This window comes from Pseudorasbora parva, chromosome 19 (assembly GCF_024679245.1).
Source record: "Pseudorasbora parva isolate DD20220531a chromosome 19, ASM2467924v1, whole genome shotgun sequence".
Lineage (NCBI taxonomy): Eukaryota > Metazoa > Chordata > Actinopteri > Cypriniformes > Gobionidae > Pseudorasbora > Pseudorasbora parva.
In genome coordinates, this window is record NC_090190.1 from 10,271,069 (window position 1) to 10,293,417 (window position 22,349).

At 38.8% G+C, this 22,349-nt stretch overlaps 1 protein-coding gene across 1 annotated transcript; it reads left to right on the forward strand.

Moving 5' to 3' along the window:
• Positions 1-350: 350 nt before the first annotated feature.
• Positions 351-21,751, forward strand: rnf19b (ring finger protein 19B). The gene is made up of 10 exons (XM_067425448.1): positions 351-611; positions 8,522-9,700; positions 13,946-14,145; positions 15,747-15,891; positions 15,973-16,135; positions 16,464-16,578; positions 17,891-18,031; positions 18,124-18,313; positions 18,432-18,566; positions 19,829-21,751. The coding sequence occupies exons 2-10, from the start codon at positions 9,102-9,104 to the stop codon at positions 20,247-20,249; spliced, it is 2,109 nt and encodes a 702-aa protein (XP_067281549.1). The 5' UTR covers positions 351-611; positions 8,522-9,101; the 3' UTR covers positions 20,250-21,751.
• The last annotated feature ends 598 nt before the right edge of the window (positions 21,752-22,349 follow it).

The window sequence follows — 22,349 nt, forward strand, 5'->3', positions numbered from 1 at the left end:
TTGATTTCGCCGGCAAATGTTCAATTTTAAACTGAACTTGGTCTCATCTCCAGCCTCCACTGGTTAGTTCGCTGAGGCGGCCTGATGCTTCTGGTTGAGAATTGAACTGCTGTTTTACATCGCCTTATTTAAATTATGTTCCGTGGTGGCCTCTGATATGTACTAATAGTACACAAAATACTTTGAATCTACGTTTAAAAGACTTTTATACGTTTAAAAAACGTTCCTGCCTGGCTAGGCTATTACGGTCTATGCCCTGTCGCAATCATTCCCTTTTTCAAACGACGTCAGTGGGCGGGGTTTCCTACTCGAACGCGAGTGGCGTCACACGCAGGGGCTTTCCTCGGTGACGTGAATGGAAAAGAGAAGCAAGCTGCGGACATAATCTGAGCAATATCGCGGATAGGGCAAAAAAAGGGACAGACATATTCCCCTCGGACTGTTTGTTCGGGGAATGTTGTAGCGGACACGTAGGGTGAGATTTGTAAGGTTTACAAGACAGGTTTACGAATTGGTTGAATGTACATTGTGTACAGTAGCTCCGAAGCTCACTGCGTACCGCCCTATTCCGCCTCAGTCGCCTTCAATACTATCAGAGCCATCTCTCTACGGTAAGTGCTCAACAGATCTGTCGTCATGGATACGCTTTAGAATCCTCACGATAAGTTCTAAAATATGATGATTCTAAAATACGGCGATGTTCTGATGTTGACCAAGAGTTTTGTGATATCCAAATCCCAGTTGGGAGACAGGCCACTTGAACCTGATCAATATTGTTTTGTTTTACTGTAGACTCTTCTTTGAGTGCAGTAATGCGACACAAGTAAATAAAGTAGCTGTTTCGTACATTGGCATTGATGTACATTAAATGTTTACATAACAGGTGTGTGTGTGTGTGTGATGTATATGTATGTATGTGTGTGTGTGTGTGTGTGTGTATATATATATATATATATATATATATATATATATATATATATATATATATATATATATATATATATATATGTGTGTGTGTGTATTCATATACTGTATAAAAGATTGTTATTACATGTATGTAATGACCCTTGTGTTTATATATTTAAATCAGTTGCTTATAGTCATTTACTGATTTACTTAAGCTAAAATTTAAACATAAATATTTTATATTTATATATTTACATGAAATATAATAATAAATATAAAATATTTACGTATTTTGCAGTTGTACATAATTATTAGTTTTATTGATTGATTGAGAATAGGTTTTGTGGACTGTTTATTGACTCTTTAGTGAGTCTCTTTGTTGTGTTGCTTTCTCTACAACACCTTGCTGAATATAGAGTGTGCTAGTTTGTCGTGATTGTTACAGTATTTCATTAATTCATATTAACAATACACGTGTTGGGAGTTTTGGCAACACTTCTCCATCTAGTGTAAAGTAAGGATTGCACAGAATGACTTCAGTTTCATTTCTTCTTTTGCCTCAGCAAATATGGTTAATTCCAGTCTTTCTTGTCTTGTTTATCTGAATTTTTGGGTTATCCTTTTTACCGTAAACCACCATGTGACTGTGAAGAACTGATCAAATCGAGGTCTTTGGTTTCATAGGAACCTGTGGCTGTTTTTTTCTTTGGTACCAGCCTCCCTCACACAATAGTCAGTGAGTTTGAATATGGTGTACTGGTGTTAGTCATGTTTTTTCTTGAGTATTGTTAGTGAATCTTTGTACAGCGCATTGATGATAATGCATACGTTATATGATATTTTTTGACTTCTATGAGGATACAACAAAGGATGAGGTGAGCTGGAGAATAGATCAACATGGATCAGCACAACCACCTGCTCCACGCAACTCACAAAGCTTAAAGAGATTTAATTAAAGGGATAGTTCACCTAAAAGTTTAATGAGTCAATGAGACTATTTTGTTACCCGATATTCTTAAAAATATACTCTTTTGTGTAGTAGAGATGTGACGGTGAGGACATTTTCCCACCGGTTAATTGGCGTGTGACAACACCGGTAATACTGGTATCACCATGGGGGCGATGTTGGAGTTTATGAATGCCTGTGCACATTTTTCAAGTTACTGGCAATTCAGTTGTGGCAATTGCGGGTTCATTATTATTCTTAATGAAAAACACAGCAACAAAACACATGAAAAAAAAGTACAATGACAAACTCGCTTATTAAACATAGAATTTTTATTAACAAAACTAATAAGCACGGCACCCTCATTCCTGTGGTGCATGCGCTACATGCAAATTAAAAGTGTTACCTCCGGTTGCTGCCACTGTCATCAGGCAAAGCTTTCAGATTCCCTCAATATTTGCTGGTTCCCTATTAGCATTGGGTTTAAATCCAAAATATTGCCAAATATATTTACATTTTGCTTTGAAACCAAATCTTTTGCCATTGTCTTGACAGTCAGCTCGCACCCAGTCACGTCTGTGTAGCAGACAGAAATTCATACAGGTTTGAAACAACTTGGGGGGTGTATAAATGATGACAGAATTTTCATTTTTGGGGGAACTATCCCTTTAAGTATAACAACTCATCTAATGGGTTAGTTATACCATCTGCCAGTATTCCTGCCCTCCGTCACAATGGAGCGGTTAAAACACGTACTGTACATGTAAGCAGAAGTTCTGACAAATCCTGACCAGTTCATGCCCAACCAAAAATTCATATTAATTGGTTAGATCACTCAAAGTTATCTCATTATGTATTGCCCTTATTTTGAATGAACTGATTCATTCTTTTATTAATCGATTAATTGTTAAAAGATCTCCATTCAAACACCCACACAATCTTGTTTCGGCTATAAACCTTTGATAAGTACAGTTGTCATGTATATTTTTGAAACAGCTTCACAAACCATCTTTTTTATTTCTGTCACAGGAGCACTGGTATAAATGTCTATAGTTCGGATATAAACACTGATGTAGCCTGACGTGGTCATACTCAATTCTAGTCAGAATATGAGTCTGAAACTGCTCCATTGGGCTGTGATTATGGGGCGTGTTTCAACCGAAACAGGAAAGACCTCAATTGGATAGACCTACAACCAATCAGAGCAACAAAGCGACGCATTACGTTAGTTGTCAAATGTCAACAGAGCTCAGCTGCACTGTGTTGCCAAGTCCACGTTTTTTCTGCGGGTTGTTTTCTATGTTCACAGGTACAAGCCACTATTATGTGATGTATAGACCCATGAGTGCGAATTTTAGCAGGCAACCTTGCCAAAATAACACACATTTTACCCCCCAAACACCTTTTTTTTTCTTCCGGAGAACCCCCCGAGAAGCAATTGTTTAGGGCTAGTAGTTGGCGGGTTTTGTTGAAAAACTTGGCAACCGTGTCTGCACGCATGCTGGAATAAATGATCTTTGCCGGTGTTATAAAAAAAATGTAATAATTTAATGATACACAGAGTACTTACCCAACATGATCATCATTTTTGAGAGAAATAGTGAAGGTGAATGCATATACAAACAAGCTCTCCATTTAGGATTCGAAAAAATATAATCCAAGCCCCTTTTGATGACGTGGATGATTACGTTACTGTTGATCATCTGTCCATCATCGTCTAAAGCCCGCCCTGATGATTTCATTGGTCCGAACAGTTTCTGTTCAGGGATAATCACTCCTCTATGGATCGAGTCCAGACCGAACCGCCCGACCTAAAAATGTTGTGGGCGGGGCTAAGTTCGGCTGGCATCCAGACTAACTGATGTCTAGAGTAAATCAACTTTTAAAGGTAACTACGCTTCAGATACAGTTAGCATTAATTCCATCATTACACCAGTAGTTGGTGACAAGTGACTGTTAAAAATGTGTGTCATTGAATTATTCATTCAAGAGATTTGTTCAAAAACACTGATTCATTCAGTAATTAAACAGGTGAAGTCTTTATGAGTGAGTCATTGAATCATTTATTTAAACCGAAGTTTTTAAATAACTAATTCAAATGTAAAAAAAAAATAATAGACTGTTGCAATTAGCATTTTGTCAGAAAATGAACAAATGTATAGAAAAACATATTTTTGCTTTTGTTTAGCTGTCCATTTAGATTCATGGCAGAATCGTGATTTGTATTTTAGATAAGATAATCGTGATTCTTGAGTTATCCAGAATGGTAGAGCTCTAATAAAGATGCACACGCGAGACAGCAGGACACATGCAGGCTTTGCTATGAACAATAAGAGCTTCAGATGTGACTCAAATGGTTATGTAATGGCCAGAGATCCAGTAGACCACCTGTACACCAATAGGCCATGTGAATGGTGTATGTGTGTGTGTGTGTGTGTCTGAGATAGAGAACGATAGAGCCGCAGTCTGGGTCTGTAGGATGATGCGAAAGTGCTGAGGTGCGGTTTCAGGGTCTGAAGCAGGCGGAAACGCAGAGACTGTGTCAGTCTAGCTCTGTCTTATCTCGCGGTAATGAGTTTGTCAGTAAGATGCAGGCGGGAGGCCAAACTCTATGCGCAATTATTTTCTATATTTTCCTTTCTTTGATTGTTGAATTAGCCTATATGTAGTTTATAATTTAGAGTATGTTTTAAATATTGTTGTGTGTGTTCTCATTCTGTGCTGATTTGTAGCCTGGTTTCTAATTCATTTTCTGATTTTTTTTCACTTTCCTCTGTGACGTTGATAAAAAAACACAATTCATTCTGAAACAAAACAATATAGTTAGTGATTATGAAACTACTATTCTTGTTCCTTATTGAGGACCTCTCTTACAGTAAGTGTCTGTAGTAAGGATTTGCTTTCATTTATGACTTCAGCAGCAGTTGTTTTCTTTTTTCAATATGAAACCTATAGATAATAATAGTATGGAACAAATAAGGAATTTTTTACAGATATTATAAAAAATGAGAGAATGACAGTAGTTGATGGGCTCCATTGACTTCCATAGTATTCTATAGAAATTAATGGGACCATCAGTAGTGTGGTTACCAACATTCTAAATTAATCATTTTCTGTGGTACATTCCCAGTAAAAAATTCTTGCAAAAATACCGTAGCATTTTAATTTTACCATTAGTAATGGTGTAAATTAAAATATGTACAAATGTATAAAGCCTGAGACTGAGACATTGCACTTCTTTCAAAATAATAGATTTTGTCATTACAACATAATATTCTCAGCCAATACAATTTAATCATAAGCTTACATTTGATTATTATTGATCTAGAAAATCGTAAATGTTTTTATTCATTTTAAATTGTATACTTTTTTGTTTATCTCTTAGTGAAAATGTAAAAATTCCAGCTTTTCAGTGTGGTCTCACACCTTTGGAACACAAAACAAAACGAAAAATCCCAGACCAACACAAGATTTCCCTTTAGCGCCCGATTGTAACCTTTTTGATGTTTTCTCTCGCGTGTGTGTGTGTGTGTGTGTGTGTGTGTGTGTGTGTGTGTGTGTGTGTGTGTGTGTGTGTGTGTGTGTGTGTGTGTGTGTGTGTGTGTGTGTGTGTGTGTGTGTGTGTGTGTGTGTGTGTGTGTGTGTTTATATATACTCTGCATGTAATTACAAACTCTAACTAAAGTGATAAATCCTGCGAGAATGAAACCAAACTTGTGGTAACAGAGATCCATCCTTCATCAAACGAAGCCTGCGAGCTTATGCTGTGGATTGTTCCAACCGCTTTCAAAGTTTTTAAATAAACTCTTTCCTAAATGGAAAAACCAGCCTGCTGATTTCCAGCTGCAGCAGTGTAAGCAAAAAAAGAGCTTCTTGTGAATCGACATGATCATTCACAGCTAATAAATAATACAGCAACTTCTGTTGTACAAATGCAGCCACGCCCATTACACACACACACACACACACTGGCGCTTTGTTAACTTGCACTTTGGTACCGAGATGTGACACAGATTTTCCAGAAACAGCTTTTGTTTTGCACCCGCTAGCATCCCTCACACACACTAAACCTCAGAGAGCACAGATGGTAATTATGTGTCATCGGTTGCATTACAAGAGGCTGCTGAAGTGGAATGGAGGGCTATTACCATCTCAGCCCCAAGTTATATATGTATAGATAGATAGTGGAGACTGTTTTTCTTTGAACCTGCTATGATTCAACACCCACATCTTCAATCTGCCTGTTTAGAATATGCAAATCTGATGAGATCGTATAGTTTTTTTTCCATTTGGAGTCTCCTGCATTTTGTATGCGTCCTTTGATAACTTACATTATAGAGCACGTAGGGCATGGCGGTTATTGCATCCTCCTGTCGCAATGGGTCAAGACGTCAGGACAGTGGCTGTGAGCAATGCAAAAGCTCTCGGTGTAAAAGTGGGTCATCCTGACTGCTGTCACTGTGTACCTCGCATGTCCATGAAAGCCAGGAGAAAACAGGCAACGACTCTCTTGGTCATATACAGTGCTTACATTTACCCTGGCTGTAGTGTGTTTTGGACATGTAATAATAAATAACGATCATGGTTTTGTTAAAGTACCCTAGCATAAAACAGCATTGCATATGAATTGGCTCATCGTTCATTTTATAGGTGTGTGCGCATTATGTCGAAATTACTATAATTACAAGATTAAAAAGCACATCCTCATCTATGGTCATTTACGAATTAAAATGAATTTTGATATGCTTTGTGGGGAGTGTCAGGTTGATGCAGTGGTCCTGATATTATAATGAATATCTTGACCACATTTTTTAATAAAACTTCACTGAATAATAAATACACATTTGTTTATAACAAGAGAAGTAGTTCAAAATGTCATGTGGTGTGATTGCTGAAAAAATGCTATTTTTATGAATTAAAAGTCTGATATTTGAACCAAAAAAAGTAGCTTAAAGTATATTTACAGAATGTCTGTATTGTTATTACCTTTTATTTGGTGGTTACACCACATGACATTTTCAAGTGTAAGTCATTAAAATGATTACTATATTGAAATCCCTTGAAATGGTATAACAGTTTGGTAACACTTTATTTTACAGTGTCATTGTTACAATACATTACATGTAGTTATCATATTAATAACGGTAGCCCCTTCTTTTACAGTCCTTTTCCCCATGTACGTACTATATACTAATATACTAAATAATTCCAATAACTAGGTACTAACCCTGAACCTACAACAAAACCTAACCTTATCCGATTTAGTTACCTTGTTATCCAGTACTTTCACATGAGTAAATATACTGTAAAATAAAGTGTAACCTTAATAACTATAAATTATGCATAATTACTTGCAACTAACCCCAAACCAAAACCTTATCTTAATCCTATAGTAAGTATGTAGTTACTTAATATTACTTAGTACATAATCGTAAAATTACACGGTAACAAAGACACCTTATAATAAAGGTTAATACTTTATTTTACAGTCTCCTTGTTACGTTACATGCACTTACCGTAGTAATAACAGTAAATTAAGCATAATTAAATGCAACTATACCTCAACCAAACCCTGATACTACCCTATCCCTATAATATGTACATGTTGTTAATTAATATTGCTCAGAACATAAATATATAATTATACTGCCTATAATAATAATGACACTTTAAGATAAAGTGTAACCAAATAAAGTGTAACCAAAACCATATGGACATGATTCATTAAGAATGGTACATGTATTTGTCATTAACAGTGACACACTTATTTGTCATTGACCCATTAACAAATCTACTGTTTTTATACTTTGAGGTATAAGAGCACTGACAGCTTTACGCTAGCATGGTGGTCTCTTTCCCTTCCCCCTCGCACAAGTAAACAGATTTGTGCTACGCAGGCATTAGTTGAGAGGTCATCAGATCAGGAAACCAGGACACGTCAGTCTTGGATGAGTTTGTGTTGCTTAAATATTTTTATTTTTAATTTTTCTATGACTAGAAATATTTGACACATTATGTTGGCCTACAAAACCATCTCCTCTGTTGGTATGACATTTACCAACTGCATTTATGTCCCCTTTCAAATATAAATAAATGAATAAAGTACATTGGAGGCATGCGCTTATGCGTTATGTGATGTATGGTGTTAATATCTACCGTGTGTGTGTGTGTGTGTTCATGAGGGCCAGAGTCACTGTGAGGGTCCTTGTTTGCTGTGTTCATAGTGGGAATTACCATGGCAACTGCACTAGCAGTGCAGTGTGAAGTGTAGAGGGAGTGCTTGAGTGTGTGAGAGAGCGAGGATGAGAGGGTGTCATACACAGTGAGACACAAAGAAAATGAGAGAAGTAAAATCCAACACAAGATAGAAGGACAGAAATTGTGATGACCGATGTCAGTTTTTTTAAAGTTTTAATGCCACAGTGCCAGTTACTTCCTCAACTGTGTCCTTTTTTACTTATCCGGTAAGTGGTTTATTCATAGGTACTGTCAGGCAGTCACCTTAGGAGTCCAGAGCATGAAGAGTTAACCATGAAATGAAAAGAGATTGAGAATAAAAGAAGGGAGGAGTGTGTGTGTGTGTGTACGTGAGCGTGCACGTAGCATGCTCCTCCTGCAGGCTGTCTGTTCCCTGTGCTAACTTCCTGTGCTATTTCTCTTCCTTAACAGACCGGCTGATTCAGAAGGAGAAAACAGCAAACTGGAGCACACTCATGCTGGCTCTGTGAATTTAGCCGAGGCAAACGACGACGGAGGACAAGCTCTCAGGATTACGATATCTTGAGGCATTTTTTTACTAACTACTTCCTAGTTGTCATTAAACACCCCGTTTTTTTTATTGACAGTATCTGTCAGTTTTGTTATCTGTAACAAATTTGGGGTGCAGAAATTTGTTTCCTGGTTTCTTTTTGACATTTACAAGAAGATCGTTGGAGTGAAGGGACTTTTCTTTCCATCCCTTTCTTTTTTTGGCTCGGTTCATCTTTCCGTTTATTGTTTATACACGACACCCTGTTATAGTTAAGAGGAAGAAATTACTTAATTCATGGAATTCTCCCAACGGGGAAACTAACTGGAATTTGTTGAGAGCTTGACAAACATTCTTTTGTAAGTGTTCTTGAGGTTTTTGGCTTCATTGAAACCGTTCCGTGGAAGGAACCAAGGTGCATCACAAGAACTCCTCTAACCCAAACTCTCTGACCTCTCCAAAGACTCAAGTGGGAGAACAATACAAGGTTGTTCTTGGGAAATGGGATCTGAAAAGGACTCTGAATCACCCCACTCCTCTGTTAGTGGCGTTCCCAATCCGAAATGCCGCGGGCCAGGCAAGAAGCAAGGCAGGATCTCGTTTCACAGTCTCTTCCATGGCAAACGTGGATCCAGGGGGAACAAGGCTAATGTGGGCACTCCTCTCGCGCAACAGCTGCACCAACAGCAACAACTCCAGCAACAGCAGCTCCTCCAGCCTCCCACACCCACAAATGTTTCATCAGATCCATCTACGACTGACCCAGCCGAGCCGTTATCTGCTAGCCAGGCCTCTTTGGGAGGTCAAGAACTCCTAGAGTGTCCCCTGTGCCTGGTGCGTCAACCTGCGGAGCAGCTTCCTGAGCTCCAGGGATGCAGCCACCGGTCTTGCCTGTGCTGTCTAAGGCAGTACTTCCGTATCGAGATAACGGAGAGCCGAGTGCAGCTCAGCTGCCCAGAGTGCGCCGAGCGACTTGCCCCTCGGCAGGTGGCCCTCATCTTGGACGACCCCAACCTGATGGAGAAGTATGAAGAGTTCCTGCTGCGCCGCTGCCTGGCGTCGGACCCTGATTGCCGATGGTGTCCTGCTCCCGACTGTGGGTAAGACTGGGATTGGGTTGGGATGTCAGGAAATCGTAAAAGATACAAGATACCATTTTGAATAGATGTTGTGTTTTGTATTGTACATTGCTAAATCTTATGGACCTTGAGTTTGACAACATTCCTAAATGCCAAGATGTGTCATGCTACGACATACAGGGATGTTCTCTGTAATTTTGGCTTTGGCAACAGTTTGGAAAGGGAAATTTCAGTTTCAGTATGACAATTTCTATGTGCAAAAAGTGAGGTCATTATAGAAATGAATTACTGAGTAAATGATGTGATAGAACTGAGAAACCTAGATAGCCTAAAGCATGAAATCCAGTGAAGATATTTTGGATGAAGCGAATACAAAGTTTTGAGTTGAAGGATTGAGTTGGTAGAGACATATTGAAGACAGGGGACAAATCTAAGATTATAATTCATAAAATATATAATAAAATGTGATTAGACGGAATGAAATTCCCTGAAATCAAAAGTCTCATTTCCTATTTTCTCTGACACACAACATCAGATATGACTGCTGATCTTTTCTGTTCCTGATATCTGAAGTGACCTCACTATGAATCCTCCCATTACTTTAATGTTTGGTACATTAAGTATTATAATTCCCTGTAGTCATTGGCAGAAACGATTATAGGTGACATAGGGCAGCAGTGTTTGGCATGGTCAACTGTCACACTCCATTTCTCTCATTTTAACCTAATTACCTAAATGTACTGAAATTTTATTTTTCGTAATATAATTATTACGACTATAATTTCAGTTTCATTATTTCAGTAAATAGGTTATGTTACTTATACATAAGTAAGTACAAACTTAGGTTTGGTAATAATAGTAATATTATTAATTAATAATAATAATTAACAACATGTGATTACTATAGTGTTAGGGTTGGAATGAGGGTTAGGGTTAATTGCATGTAAATAAGCACTTAACGTAACTAACATTTAACGTGTAACAATGACACTGTAAAATAAAGTGTTACCTAAAAATAAATAAATAAATAAAATTGCGCAAACTTGTGCTTCCTGGCATTGAAGGCAAGAGACACTCCACTGAGTCATATCAGCTCATGGTTGGAGCCTGGGCAGGGCCCCGCTAAGACTGAAATCCTATAATCGCCCCTGACGTAAGCATCCATTGACCAATGAGAATTTTAGAGAGGACAACCAATTAGCTGTATTCCTTCTTGATATCAGTCTAACACAGCTCTTCCCACAGCTCTACCCTCAAAAAAGACCTTACGCATTCATATCCGAACATTAAACACTCTTTAGTGTGTAGGCATCCTAAAATTGCCCAAATGCTGGTTGAGAAATTTCTCGTCCGACATGCTCATGTGTGAGTGGGAGAAAATCCAGCAATGCTCCAACATCTAGTGGGAAAACTTTCCCAAGAGAATGGAAGCCGTTAGGAAGAACCAAATCTTTATTAAAGCCAACTGTTTTTTTAATTAAAAGCAAAGGTGTGGTATTCTGGCATCCACCTACTTCAGGCCATATAGTGTATTAAATGCACTTCTAGGTATAGCAGATCTTTGTCGTGTTCAATAGAAGTAAGGGGGGGTATTTCACAGTTTTTTGCTTGTTCTGTGTGCTTTGGCAAGTGTAGGAGGCACTTGGACAGTTACAGGGAACACTTGCGCTTGTGTAGAAAGCCTAATTTAGTTGTTGTGTCATTCTGAGAGAGATTATTTCAGTTTGCCAATTATTTTGGTTTGTCAATCATAAAGGTGTGCTGACCTACATTTAAGGGACATGATTATTTTTGCGTCACTGCCACTTTCTATAAAGCCCACGACTGATACTTAGGGGTTTTCAGTTTGTCTGGGAATTTTCCAAAAGGTCATTTTTTTCCATTAGACATCACACTATTGGCTGGTTTGTCGGTTGCATCATCTAGGGTTGTGAAACAAGTGACTTTTTTTGCCGCAGGATGCATTAAGGTTCACCCAGATGTTTAATTAGCCTCTTTCTAGATGAACTAGGAATCTCCCAGTCTAGACAACGAAAGCACACACTTTTCAGTCTCAGAAACAGCCCCTTGTATCTCTGATGGAAAAGCTTCCCCTGTAGATTTTGCTGCCTTAGTATCAGTTCCAGTCCATGGTGCTGCTTATTTCCCATCAGCCACCCCAACCAGCCCTGCTTCAGCTTGATTGAAAGTCCAGAGCTTCCAATAGGAGAAAGGTACGGCTCGTTTCTCTCTCCCTCAGTCATATGTTGCTATGGCAACTGAGATGCGGCACAGAGGTAGAGTTGCTATGGGTAACCGAGGCTGGCATTTGATTAAGACAATCATTGGCTACTCACTTGACCGTGTGTGCATGCGACGGTGTCTTTGTGAGCCTCAAAATAGAGTGTTGATTTCATTGTCTTCAATCCTAGTGAGTGTTCTAGGATACCTTAATCATGTATAATGAGGTCGGTTTCAGCTTGACTCTACATGTAGGGTGTGTGTGTGTGTCAGTACGTGCAGGTAATTGGAAGCTCTTTGTGTAGGACATTACAGTTCTCCATTGCAGCTGAGCTGATTAATGAGGTGTCAGCTGGAGGAGGAATGCTTTCTACAGAACCTGCTTTAACTTCGGCCAGCAGGTCAAAACATGCACTTCAAATGAAAGGGATTGTTTTTGTCACGCATAAGCAAAAGTTAGGCAGGGAAGCTGGAGTCAATTTTTACTTTAACTTGAAAGGAGAAATCAGCTTGATCGATTGCTACTGTTTATTCAGCCATAAAAATTGGGTTTCTTCAAAAATTTAACGTTACGTTTTTTTAAAATGATTTAATAATGTTTATTAATTATCAGTGTGCTTATCTGTGTAGTTTATCTGAGGTCTGTAGTAGGATTTGGCAACCAAGTAATGTTCTTAGGGAAGGAATAAAATGCAACGGGAATGCTTGAAGACTCTCACAGCTGGAACATACTGACTGCAATAAATCCTCCCTCTCATTTCCCATAATGTAGTAGTGTCTGTGTCTGCTAATGTTTTTCTTGACTTTAAAAGGAATCTACCATTACAAAGAATCTGAGTAGGGAACACATTGAGGGGTTTGTCAAAAGAAAAAACTATAGTCATTTCTATAATTGCATTCTATGGAAGCTTGTTTCCACCACTGAATAAAAAAAACCTCACAATTCCGACTTATTTTCCCAGAATTGCGTGATAAAAGTCAAATTATTTTTTCTTCAGAATTGAACTTTATAACTCACACTTGTGAGTTTTTAGCTCACAATTGCAATTGTGACTTTATATCACAACATTTTTACTTTATATCTTGCAAGTCTGTAGACTGGGTAAACCCAACCTGATCTGCCAGCGATTTTGATTTCGCCTTGCAAGTCTGTAAACCTGTACCTTTTGCAGGAACCAATCACAGACTGGCTTATCCACCTGGCGCGCTATTGGCGGGTTTAACACGATGGCAGATAGAGAAACGTTGGATCGTTGCCCGTTGTTCACGCCTCTTGTGGTCTGATTGGTTGAAGGACTATCTGTATTGCATACAGAGTTATTTGAATAATGCCAGTTGATCACGCCTCTTGTGCAGTAGAAAATCCAGAGCAGACTCCCCAGACCAATGTTCAATTTTAAATTGAGCTTGGTCTGGTGATAGCCAGATAAGCAAGTCTGACTTAATTACTCAAAATTATAACACGCAATTGCGACTTTATATCATGATTTTTTTACTTTAAATCTTGCAACTGCAAGTTTTATGATGCAGTTCTGAGGAAAAAAAGTTTGAATTTGAGAGTTTATAATCACGCAAACTCGCTATTGTGAGAATAAAGGTCCCAATTATCTTTTACATTTTTTTCTTAGTCTGTGGCGGAAACAAGCTTCCATAGCAATCATATTAAAGGTTAGCTGTGACCATAATCATGATCATGTTCTTGCTTTTTGGTGTATTAAAAACAAGAACTGTGAAGTCTGAGACATTTACATGGTCTACATATTCCTTAGCCACAATTACAGAAAATACCAGGATATTACTATAATTGGTTTTAGACACTACCATGATGCTATTTTTTATGTACCATTGAAGTACCATGGAAATACCATTGTAAATGAATATGATAATCATATAGTACCATTGTATTCCACACTATTACAGTCTGATACTATCTCTGTAGCATGTACTTCTGTGTAAGAGATGATCTAGGTATAATGATATCTCATGTTACCTAAATCATAGATTCTCTAGTAATCAGTTAACCTGTTTTCATTGTTCTCCTGCCAGTTTTGCAGTCATCGCCTCTGGATGTGCCAGCTGCCCCAGGCTGGTGTGTCGACGAGAAGGGTGTGGTGCTGAGTTCTGCTACCACTGCAAGCAAGCTTGGCATCCTAACCAGACCTGTGACTCTGCCCGCCAACAGAGGGCGCTGTCCTTGAGAACGCACAGTAACCATTCACCCAGCTACACGGCCGAGCAAGGACACAGTGAGTATTCAACCATCAGTCCACCATTTTCTGTCTATCAAAAGTAAAGTGAAGGAGAGACTCAAGCCATATCTAGAGACTGTTATATCAGAGATTTGAAGCTCTTTTTGCCTGGGCTAGGAGATAACCTACTAGGTATGCCCTAGAAACCGCCCAGATCCACCTAGAAGCCCCCTAGAAACAACTCTGATCACCTTAGCAACTATCTAGCAACCACCCAGATCCCCCTGAACCACCTAGACCTAGACGCCTATTAGAAACCACTCTGATCACCTTAGCAACTATATAGTAACCAACCAGATCCCCCTAAACCACTCATATCCCCCTAAACCACCTAGACCCCCCTAAACCACTCATATCCCCCTAAACCACCTAGACCCCCCTAAACCACCCAGATCCCCCTAGCAACCCCTTAGCAACCATCTAGCAACAAAAAACACTCGGAACATGTTAGTAACTACCTAGCAATGCCCTGGTAACCACTTAGAATAGCTCCAACTTAGTGGTGTCTTAGAAACCACCCAAAAACACCCTAGCAACCACCTAGCAGTGCCCTAGAAACCATCAGTGTTTCCTTAGCAACCACATAGCAACAAAAAACATGCATAGCCAAGCCTTGGTAACCACCCAGAATTGCCAAGCAGCCACCAAGTAGTAAGTGCATAGCATTACTGACCACCTAGAATACCCTAGCTACAACCTAGTGATGTCCTAGAAACCCCCCAGAATACCCTAGCAACCACTTGGATCATCTTAGCAACCACCTAGCAACAAAACACATCTCAATCTTTAAAATGTACCGTCTCAATCTGGTTCAGTAGTCAAGGCACTGATCAGGACATTAGTCAATAGGCTGACTCCCATATTTGTGCCCTGACTAATGAACTAGGGAGCTGATTGAGACGCACTCCCTGAGAACACCGTAGTACAGCAATGCCCTGGTAATCAACCAGAGCACCCTAACAACCATCTTGAACACCAGTCCTTAACATTAACCCTGCAGCTACTTAGAAACCACCCAGATCACCGTAGAAACCACATAGTGACAAAAAAAATTATACTCACCTAAGCAACTGCATAACAATCCACTAGCAACCACACTAGCAACATGGCAGCATGTTTTGCACCTTCAATTACCTCTCACTTTTTTGATTCAGAAAATGTATCAAGTTAGTATATGTTGTGTGTTAGTGTATTAGTCCTTCACTTCAGTGTCTATCACAAAAAGACTACCACAAATTAGTGGCTAAAAATAAACTGTAAAACTCTAGTGTGCTACCGGTCTGGTCTATTGTGTTTCAGTGTTTGCCACTCATATCATTTGATTTGCTACGTGTTTCCCCTTGAGCGCTTTCATTTTGCTCACTTCAGTGTATTCTGCAGATTATTGTGTTTCATCTTTCCCTAAAGGACTGTGCTCTCTCTCCTTCTTCTCTCTACCTTCTCTCTAGCCTCCCGAATTAAGGCAGGCGTCTGTTAACGTCCCTTGCGCTTTTATTCCCGCCTGACATTCATAAAACGCTTCCTCAGCACTCACTGTTTACAGCAGATTCTGTCTGCCCGTACAAACTCTAAATCCCAACCCTTTAATCCCCACTCAGCTGATGACATCAAGCCTTGCCCCCGATGCGGCGCCTACATCATCAAGATGAACGACGGCAGCTGTAATCACATGACCTGCGCTGTGTGCGGCTGTGAGTTCTGCTGGCTCTGTATGAAGGAGATTTCAGACCTTCACTACCTCAGGTACCTTTTGCTTGCCATCAGTGAGAATCAATCAAACTATTTGCTTGAGTCTAAAATGTATTATATGTGGTGTCTTTTTAGCCCATCAGGTTGTACATTCTGGGGAAAGAAGCCATGGAGTCGCAAAAAGAAGATTCTGTGGCAGCTGGGCACTTTGATTGGTGCACCGGTGGGCATCACTCTTATCGCTGGCATCGCAGTTCCTGCGATGGTTATCGGCATCCCCGTTTACATTGGACGCAAGGTGCGAAATGCCAACATCACATCTTACCCCACAGCACTACAGTTTAGATGTTAACGAGAAACCTTTATCGGGTGTTATCAGGAACAGAATTTCCTTAAAAAGCCTGGGAATTTCCCTCTCGACTGCCACGTCGCTCAACCAGCTTAACCATGTTTGATATCAGCATATTTATGGTACAATGACTTCCTGCTGAAAAATATAGAGGATATGTTGCTCTGTTTTATAGATTTGTTCCAGATTTTGAAGCTGTAGGATCAAGTCTTTTATTTTAGCAGATGAAAGCACATCTGTGACAGTTTAATAATAACACAGCTGCTCTTTGTCACAGATCCACTCGCACTATGAGGGCAAGAAAACGTCACATCACAGGAGGAATCTCGCCATCACTGGCGGTGTGGCTCTGTCTATAATCACAGCTCCAGTCATCGCTGCTGTCAGTGTGGGTGGGTATTCCTGAAAACAGTTACGTTCATATTTACACAAGCGTTTTAAAGTTTGTGATCAGTACGATAAAAAAAAAGAAATGAAATGAATACTTTCATTCAGCAAGGATGCATTGAATTGATCCAAAGTAAAGACTTTTACATGTTTGTATCCAAAGACATTTACAAATGAGCAAAAGCAATGCTGTTGAAAAAGCAATCCATCCTTAAGTTGGTAATATAATAAAATGCTAACAGACTTTTTGGGGGCAGATTTTTTCTCTTCCTCATGTTATTCTAGACACGTTTGACTTTCTTCAGTTTAGGGAATATATTAGCCACTTTTTCAAGTCAGACCGATCCATTTCTCTCAAGTTCAACCCATTGACCAACAGAAAATCAATATTGAATATAAATATCCATCTGTTCATCACACAAAGCTATCATATGGCTTCAGAGGATGGAAAATAACATGTTTTACATTGTATAGACTGCTTATATGATATTTTATCATACTCTTTTGGCGCTTCCTTCTGCTTCCTACCTTTGTAAAGATTGAAAGCTTCAGTTCCTGGTCATTGTAATGAATTCTATAGACAATCTCTTCTGCATTTAGACTCAGAGGCAACCGCAACTTTCAGTGCAGCACAAAATATGGAAAATATGAGAAAATTCAGGAAGTTTCACGCCAAAGAACAAAGCAATTTGTGATATATTTAAAACTTGTGGAACTTGTTACTAAATCATTGTTTTAATCACATACTGTAAAAATGTGAGGATAACTTGTCTCTTCTCCCTCCCACTGTAAAAAAATGAAGCTAAAATATTTTTTTCCCCCAGCGTTATACTCTAGTTATCAAAAAGCTAAACCAAAACCAGACTTATTGGAAACAACGTACACTTGAACATACATTGACATGTGCTGAACGGAAAACCATCCTCCAAAGAAATGTGTTGGCTAATTCAATTTTTTTTTAGTTTGGCTCACGTCCCATTTGATTATATGAAGAGTGAGGGGTTTATGACCTTTACTGCAACCAGCCATCAAAATGTTTTAGCTTCACTTTTCAGGACGTGTGTGACACATTTGGTTTTAATATACTAAAGTGCTATATTTACTATAGTTATATATAATAGACTATATTATAATATAATTAGTTGTGAATGACAGCCTATGTGTGACAAAAAGGGTTTGCTATGGGAAAACGGCAGCGGAAATACATTTTCCGTCAGGTTGAATTGCTTGTGCATATGATTTTCTCATCAACTTGATCCCTTTAACTCAAATCCCAGAAGTTGACTATAACTCTATATCTCTGTCTCTACCCTACAGGCATTGGTGTCCCCATCATGTTGGCGTATGTGTATGGTGTCGTGCCTATCTCTCTGTGCCGTGGAGGGGGCTGTGGCGTGAGCCGGGGGAAAGGTCGCGGTGTTAGGATAGACTTTGATGAGGATGATGGGCCTATTACAGGTAAGAAAAAGATGATTGATCAAATGGTATCATCTGGCAAATACCTATTATTCAGGGTACTGAACCATCAACCGGACCCTTTCTCTCTGTAGTTGCTGATGCATGGCGAGCGCTGAAGTCTCCCAGCCTGGGTGAGAGTAGTTTGGAGGGGGGAGCCAGCGGTCTCAGTACCACCTCTCCGAGCGAGGGCCTATCCGTCGCCCCAGGGGGTCTGGGAGACACGCCACACTTCAACACACTAGCAGGAGGAGCGCTTGGTGCGAGGACAGGAAAATACAGCAGGTATGTGGGTTTTCTGGGCATGCTGGGTTATTCTGTGTACTGTATGGTAAATATACAAGAGTTACACTGTAAATATGGGTAGTGTTCTTGTTTTCATGTAAACATGTTTATGTTTTAGGTTGGAGGTGCAGGGGGCAGAGCTAGGAAAGGAAAGTGCCGGCAGGGAGACGGGCAGTTTGGGAGCGGCCAGTGACTGTGCCAGCACAAGGGGCATGGCAGGATCAATCACTTCCTCTTACACCTTACCTGACAGGTGTGAAATCGCTCTGAATAAACACACCTGCATAACAAATAAATGTACACCTCTGTTCAAAAGTTTGGGATCAGTAAGATTTTGTTATTGAAAAATGTCTCACCAAAGCTGCATTATTGCATTATATATATTCATTTTTAGTAATTTATTCCAGTGATGGCAAAGCTGCATTTTCAGAATCCTTACTCCAATCTTCTGTCACATGATCCTTCTGATTTGCTGCTCAAGAAATATTATTATCAATGTTGAAAACAGTTCAGCTTAATATTTCAGCTCAGTTCAGCTTAATATTTATGTGGAAACTCTAATAGATTTTTTTTCAGGATTCTTTGATTAATTGAAAGTTCAAAAGAACAGCATTTATCTGAAATAGATATGTAATGTAACAATTTAAATGTCTTTACTGTCACTTTTGATCAATTTAATGCATCACTGCTGAATACATATTCATTTTAACTTTAGTATTCATTTATTTTTATTTGCTGACAAAACGAAACTTTTAAACAGTAGTGTGTATCAGTACCACAATTGTTATCAGCTAATATTAGATATTAAAAATAATTTTGAAAAATAGCAAAAATAAAAAATGGTAACTCTTTACAATAAGGTTTTATTTGTTAACTTTAGATTATGTATTAACTAACATTAACTACCCATGATGAGCAATACATTTGTTACATTATTTATTAATTTTTTGTAAATGTTAGTTAATATAACTCCAGCGGTTCATTGTTTGTTCATGTTATTTCTCAGTGCATTAACTAATGTTAACAAATAGCATTTATTAATCTTAGTTCATTAGTCTTAGTTAACATTATTAAAATCAAAAGTTGATTTTAATAATGTTAACTAAGACTAACGAGCTAAGATTTAGTAGTTCATGTTAACTAATGTAGTAAACTAATGTCAACTTATAAAACCTTATTGTAAAGTGTTACCGAAATACCTTTATTTTTACATTTAGATTACTTTTGCTGTCAATTAAAGCAGATATTTAAAACACAAATAAATTAATAACGCTTTTAAATGTAATATTTAGCAAATCTAAAAATGCATATCTACTTTTCATACTGTGTGCATTATTAATACATTGGTAGAATCTGAAATGATTTTAAATTATATTATATCTTATCAGTATCGAGAAGTATTTTAATATTAGTGAGTCCACAATATGAATATGAAATAGTAGCAGCTTTGATAAACACTCCTGGAAATGAGAATATGACCTGATCTCACCTGTTCTATGATCTGCTTTGTTTTAGAGAGGGCACTAATCTTGAGATCCAGGTGGACATCGAAACTAAACCGAGCCATCTGTGTCTGACCACTGAAGAGGATCTGGCTCCGTCCACTGCTGCCATGGTGCCCGGCTCGGGGGAGGAGCCTCAGGACTGCAGTTCCCGCAGGAGCGGGGTCGTCGTGGACTCCCCTCTGGGCCTGTCGCCAGGAATGTCACTCAGGGAGGGTCTCCGAGACGTCACCCTCGCTCAGCCGGAAAGCATCCGCAGCGACCTGGAGATGTCCGACACGCAGTCGGACGACATTGCTGAGCTCACGTCCGACGACTGTGACTCGCCCCGCCCCAAGAGCTGCCACGCCGCACCCCCGCCGCAGGCCACCTGCAGAGCCTTGAACCCCACCGACAGCCTGCACTGTCCCGACAATGTCATTCTTTACGTGTGAGAGAGACTCTCGCCATTGCACAACCGTTTCTGAGCTTTTGACTTGTTAATGCTTAACATGTTATTTTGCTGCTTTTTATAATTATTAAAACACCTTGCATCCAGACGACTCATGGAACTGACAGCTCATCGCTCTGCTCTCCTGTCCCGTCTCTTAATTATGGGCACAGGTCCTCTACCTCTTCAGAAATCCATACTGTTATTCATTAGTTGGTGTTTACTTCTCAATGGAGTAATGCCTTGAGCAACAACAACAACAAAAAGCGTTCAATCGGTACCATCGTGGCCAGAAGAATTTCCTTAGATAACAAACGAACGGACAAATAATGCTGCAAAGCGAAACGTCGCCAAGCACATGTATACGCGAGAGCTTTCGAGTGGTTTGTATGAGGATGACACATCACAGTATTGTTTGTTTTTTCTTCGTTCGACCTGGAAATTGTATGATTTTGCATGCGCTGCGCTAGTATTGTTTTGGTCACGCTAGCCCGGTTTGCACAGAAGAACACACACTTCAGAGAGAGAGGTCAGACTGATCCGAACTTCACTAGCTGACAGTTTGACTTGAATCACTGACTGCCTGCCTTACAGACCGAGCACATGCACTCAGATCCCTTACACAGTCTGTGACTCACTGACAACACTGTTTGTGCCCTCTTGAGCTGAGAGACGAGAGACGTATGTATGCGTGGATCATGTTTACCAGTGTTGATTTTATTGCTGGGTATTAAATCATATAGTATATCAAGGATGGAACTGCCATTCACATGCATGTCTGTTGTCATTGTTATTTTATTATGATTTTTTTAGCCTATTTTATCTCTTTCTTAAGCACATGGCTTTTTAATTGCAATTGCAGTTTTATTTTCAGTTTGTTTTACCCGCTAGCTAGACCGATGGATGGAGAGAGATGGGTTGGTTGGATGGATCAGCACTCCTGCACTTTATCCCACTATTTATCATTGTTCCACATCATAGGCTTATATTTATGCACTCCCTTTTTTCTTTGGATTTCAGCTTCTCTGGGAAATGTTTGAATGCCATAGTCATGATTTTGTTATTTATTGGATGTAATGAAATATTGTAATTTTGTTTTGCGTTCTTAACATGCAATGCTTTCTGAATCTCATAATTATATTTGGCTGCAGAGAGAACCCTCGGTTTTTTATATGTAATGATGGATTAGCTTTGTCTTGTAATCACAAAAAAAAGGATTTGTGGTTGTCACATCTTTTGCTCTCTTTATTTTCTTTTTTTTTTTGGTTGTGTGAAGATGCGTTTATATTTTTAGGTTTATGAGTGGATCGTGAAAACTACTTGATAATTTGACTATAAACTGGTTATGGTGAGATGATTGTTAACAACTAAATTCAGTTACTTAAGCAATATGCTGAAGAGAAGGCGTGTTAAATCTGGCATTGTTTTGTACATCCCCACAAAGACAACTGCACTGGCTGTGAGTGTTTGAAACATGAAAAATAAACATTTCCTCCTTTGTGGCAACTTTTGACTCTTTTCCACCTTATGGCAAGTTTTGACTATTTTGGGGCTGTAGACCTGATGATCAACTTTTGCTCTCAAAACATATGATGTTGGTTTTAAAATGTTATGCTATAAAATACACAAATTAGATGGAAAACTTAAACTAAAGGTGTACTTCAGCGCTGGGAAGATTAATCTGTATTTAAACTGCGTCATGCTTTCTAGATTTACTTGGTGCTTTCTAGATTGAGAAAAGACAGAAAAATGTATTTTTGTCTCATGGGGATGAAAGACAACATTTCCCAGAATGCTTCGCTGCCCTACGAGGCCACTCCCAAAGCCACTAGATTACTAAATCACTTTCACTTTCCCTACTATGGAGGACCAACCCTGCACAAATTAAAAATAAATGAATGAATGAATAAGTAAGTAAATAAATAAATAAATAAATATACACATATGTAAATTAATAAAAACATAAATAGATAAATAAATGTGATAATAGGAAAATAAATAACATAATAAACGACTAGATAAAATAAATATAATTCATTTTTAATTAAATACAATTTTGTATTATCTTTCCCTTAATTTATTATTTTCTGCTTTTATAAAAATA

Bases quoted from the DNA above. Each gene is read 5' to 3' on its own strand.
- rnf19b (XM_067425448.1), top strand. From the start codon at position 9,102: ATGGGATCTGAAAAGGACTCTGAATCACCCCACTCCTCTGTTAGTGGC. The intron at 16,579-17,890 runs GTGGGTATTCCT...TCTACCCTACAG, and splicing joins CATCGCTGCTGTCAGTGTGG to GCATTGGTGTCCCCATCATG. The intron at 18,567-19,828 runs GTGTGAAATCGC...GCTTTGTTTTAG, and splicing joins TCTTACACCTTACCTGACAG to AGAGGGCACTAATCTTGAGA.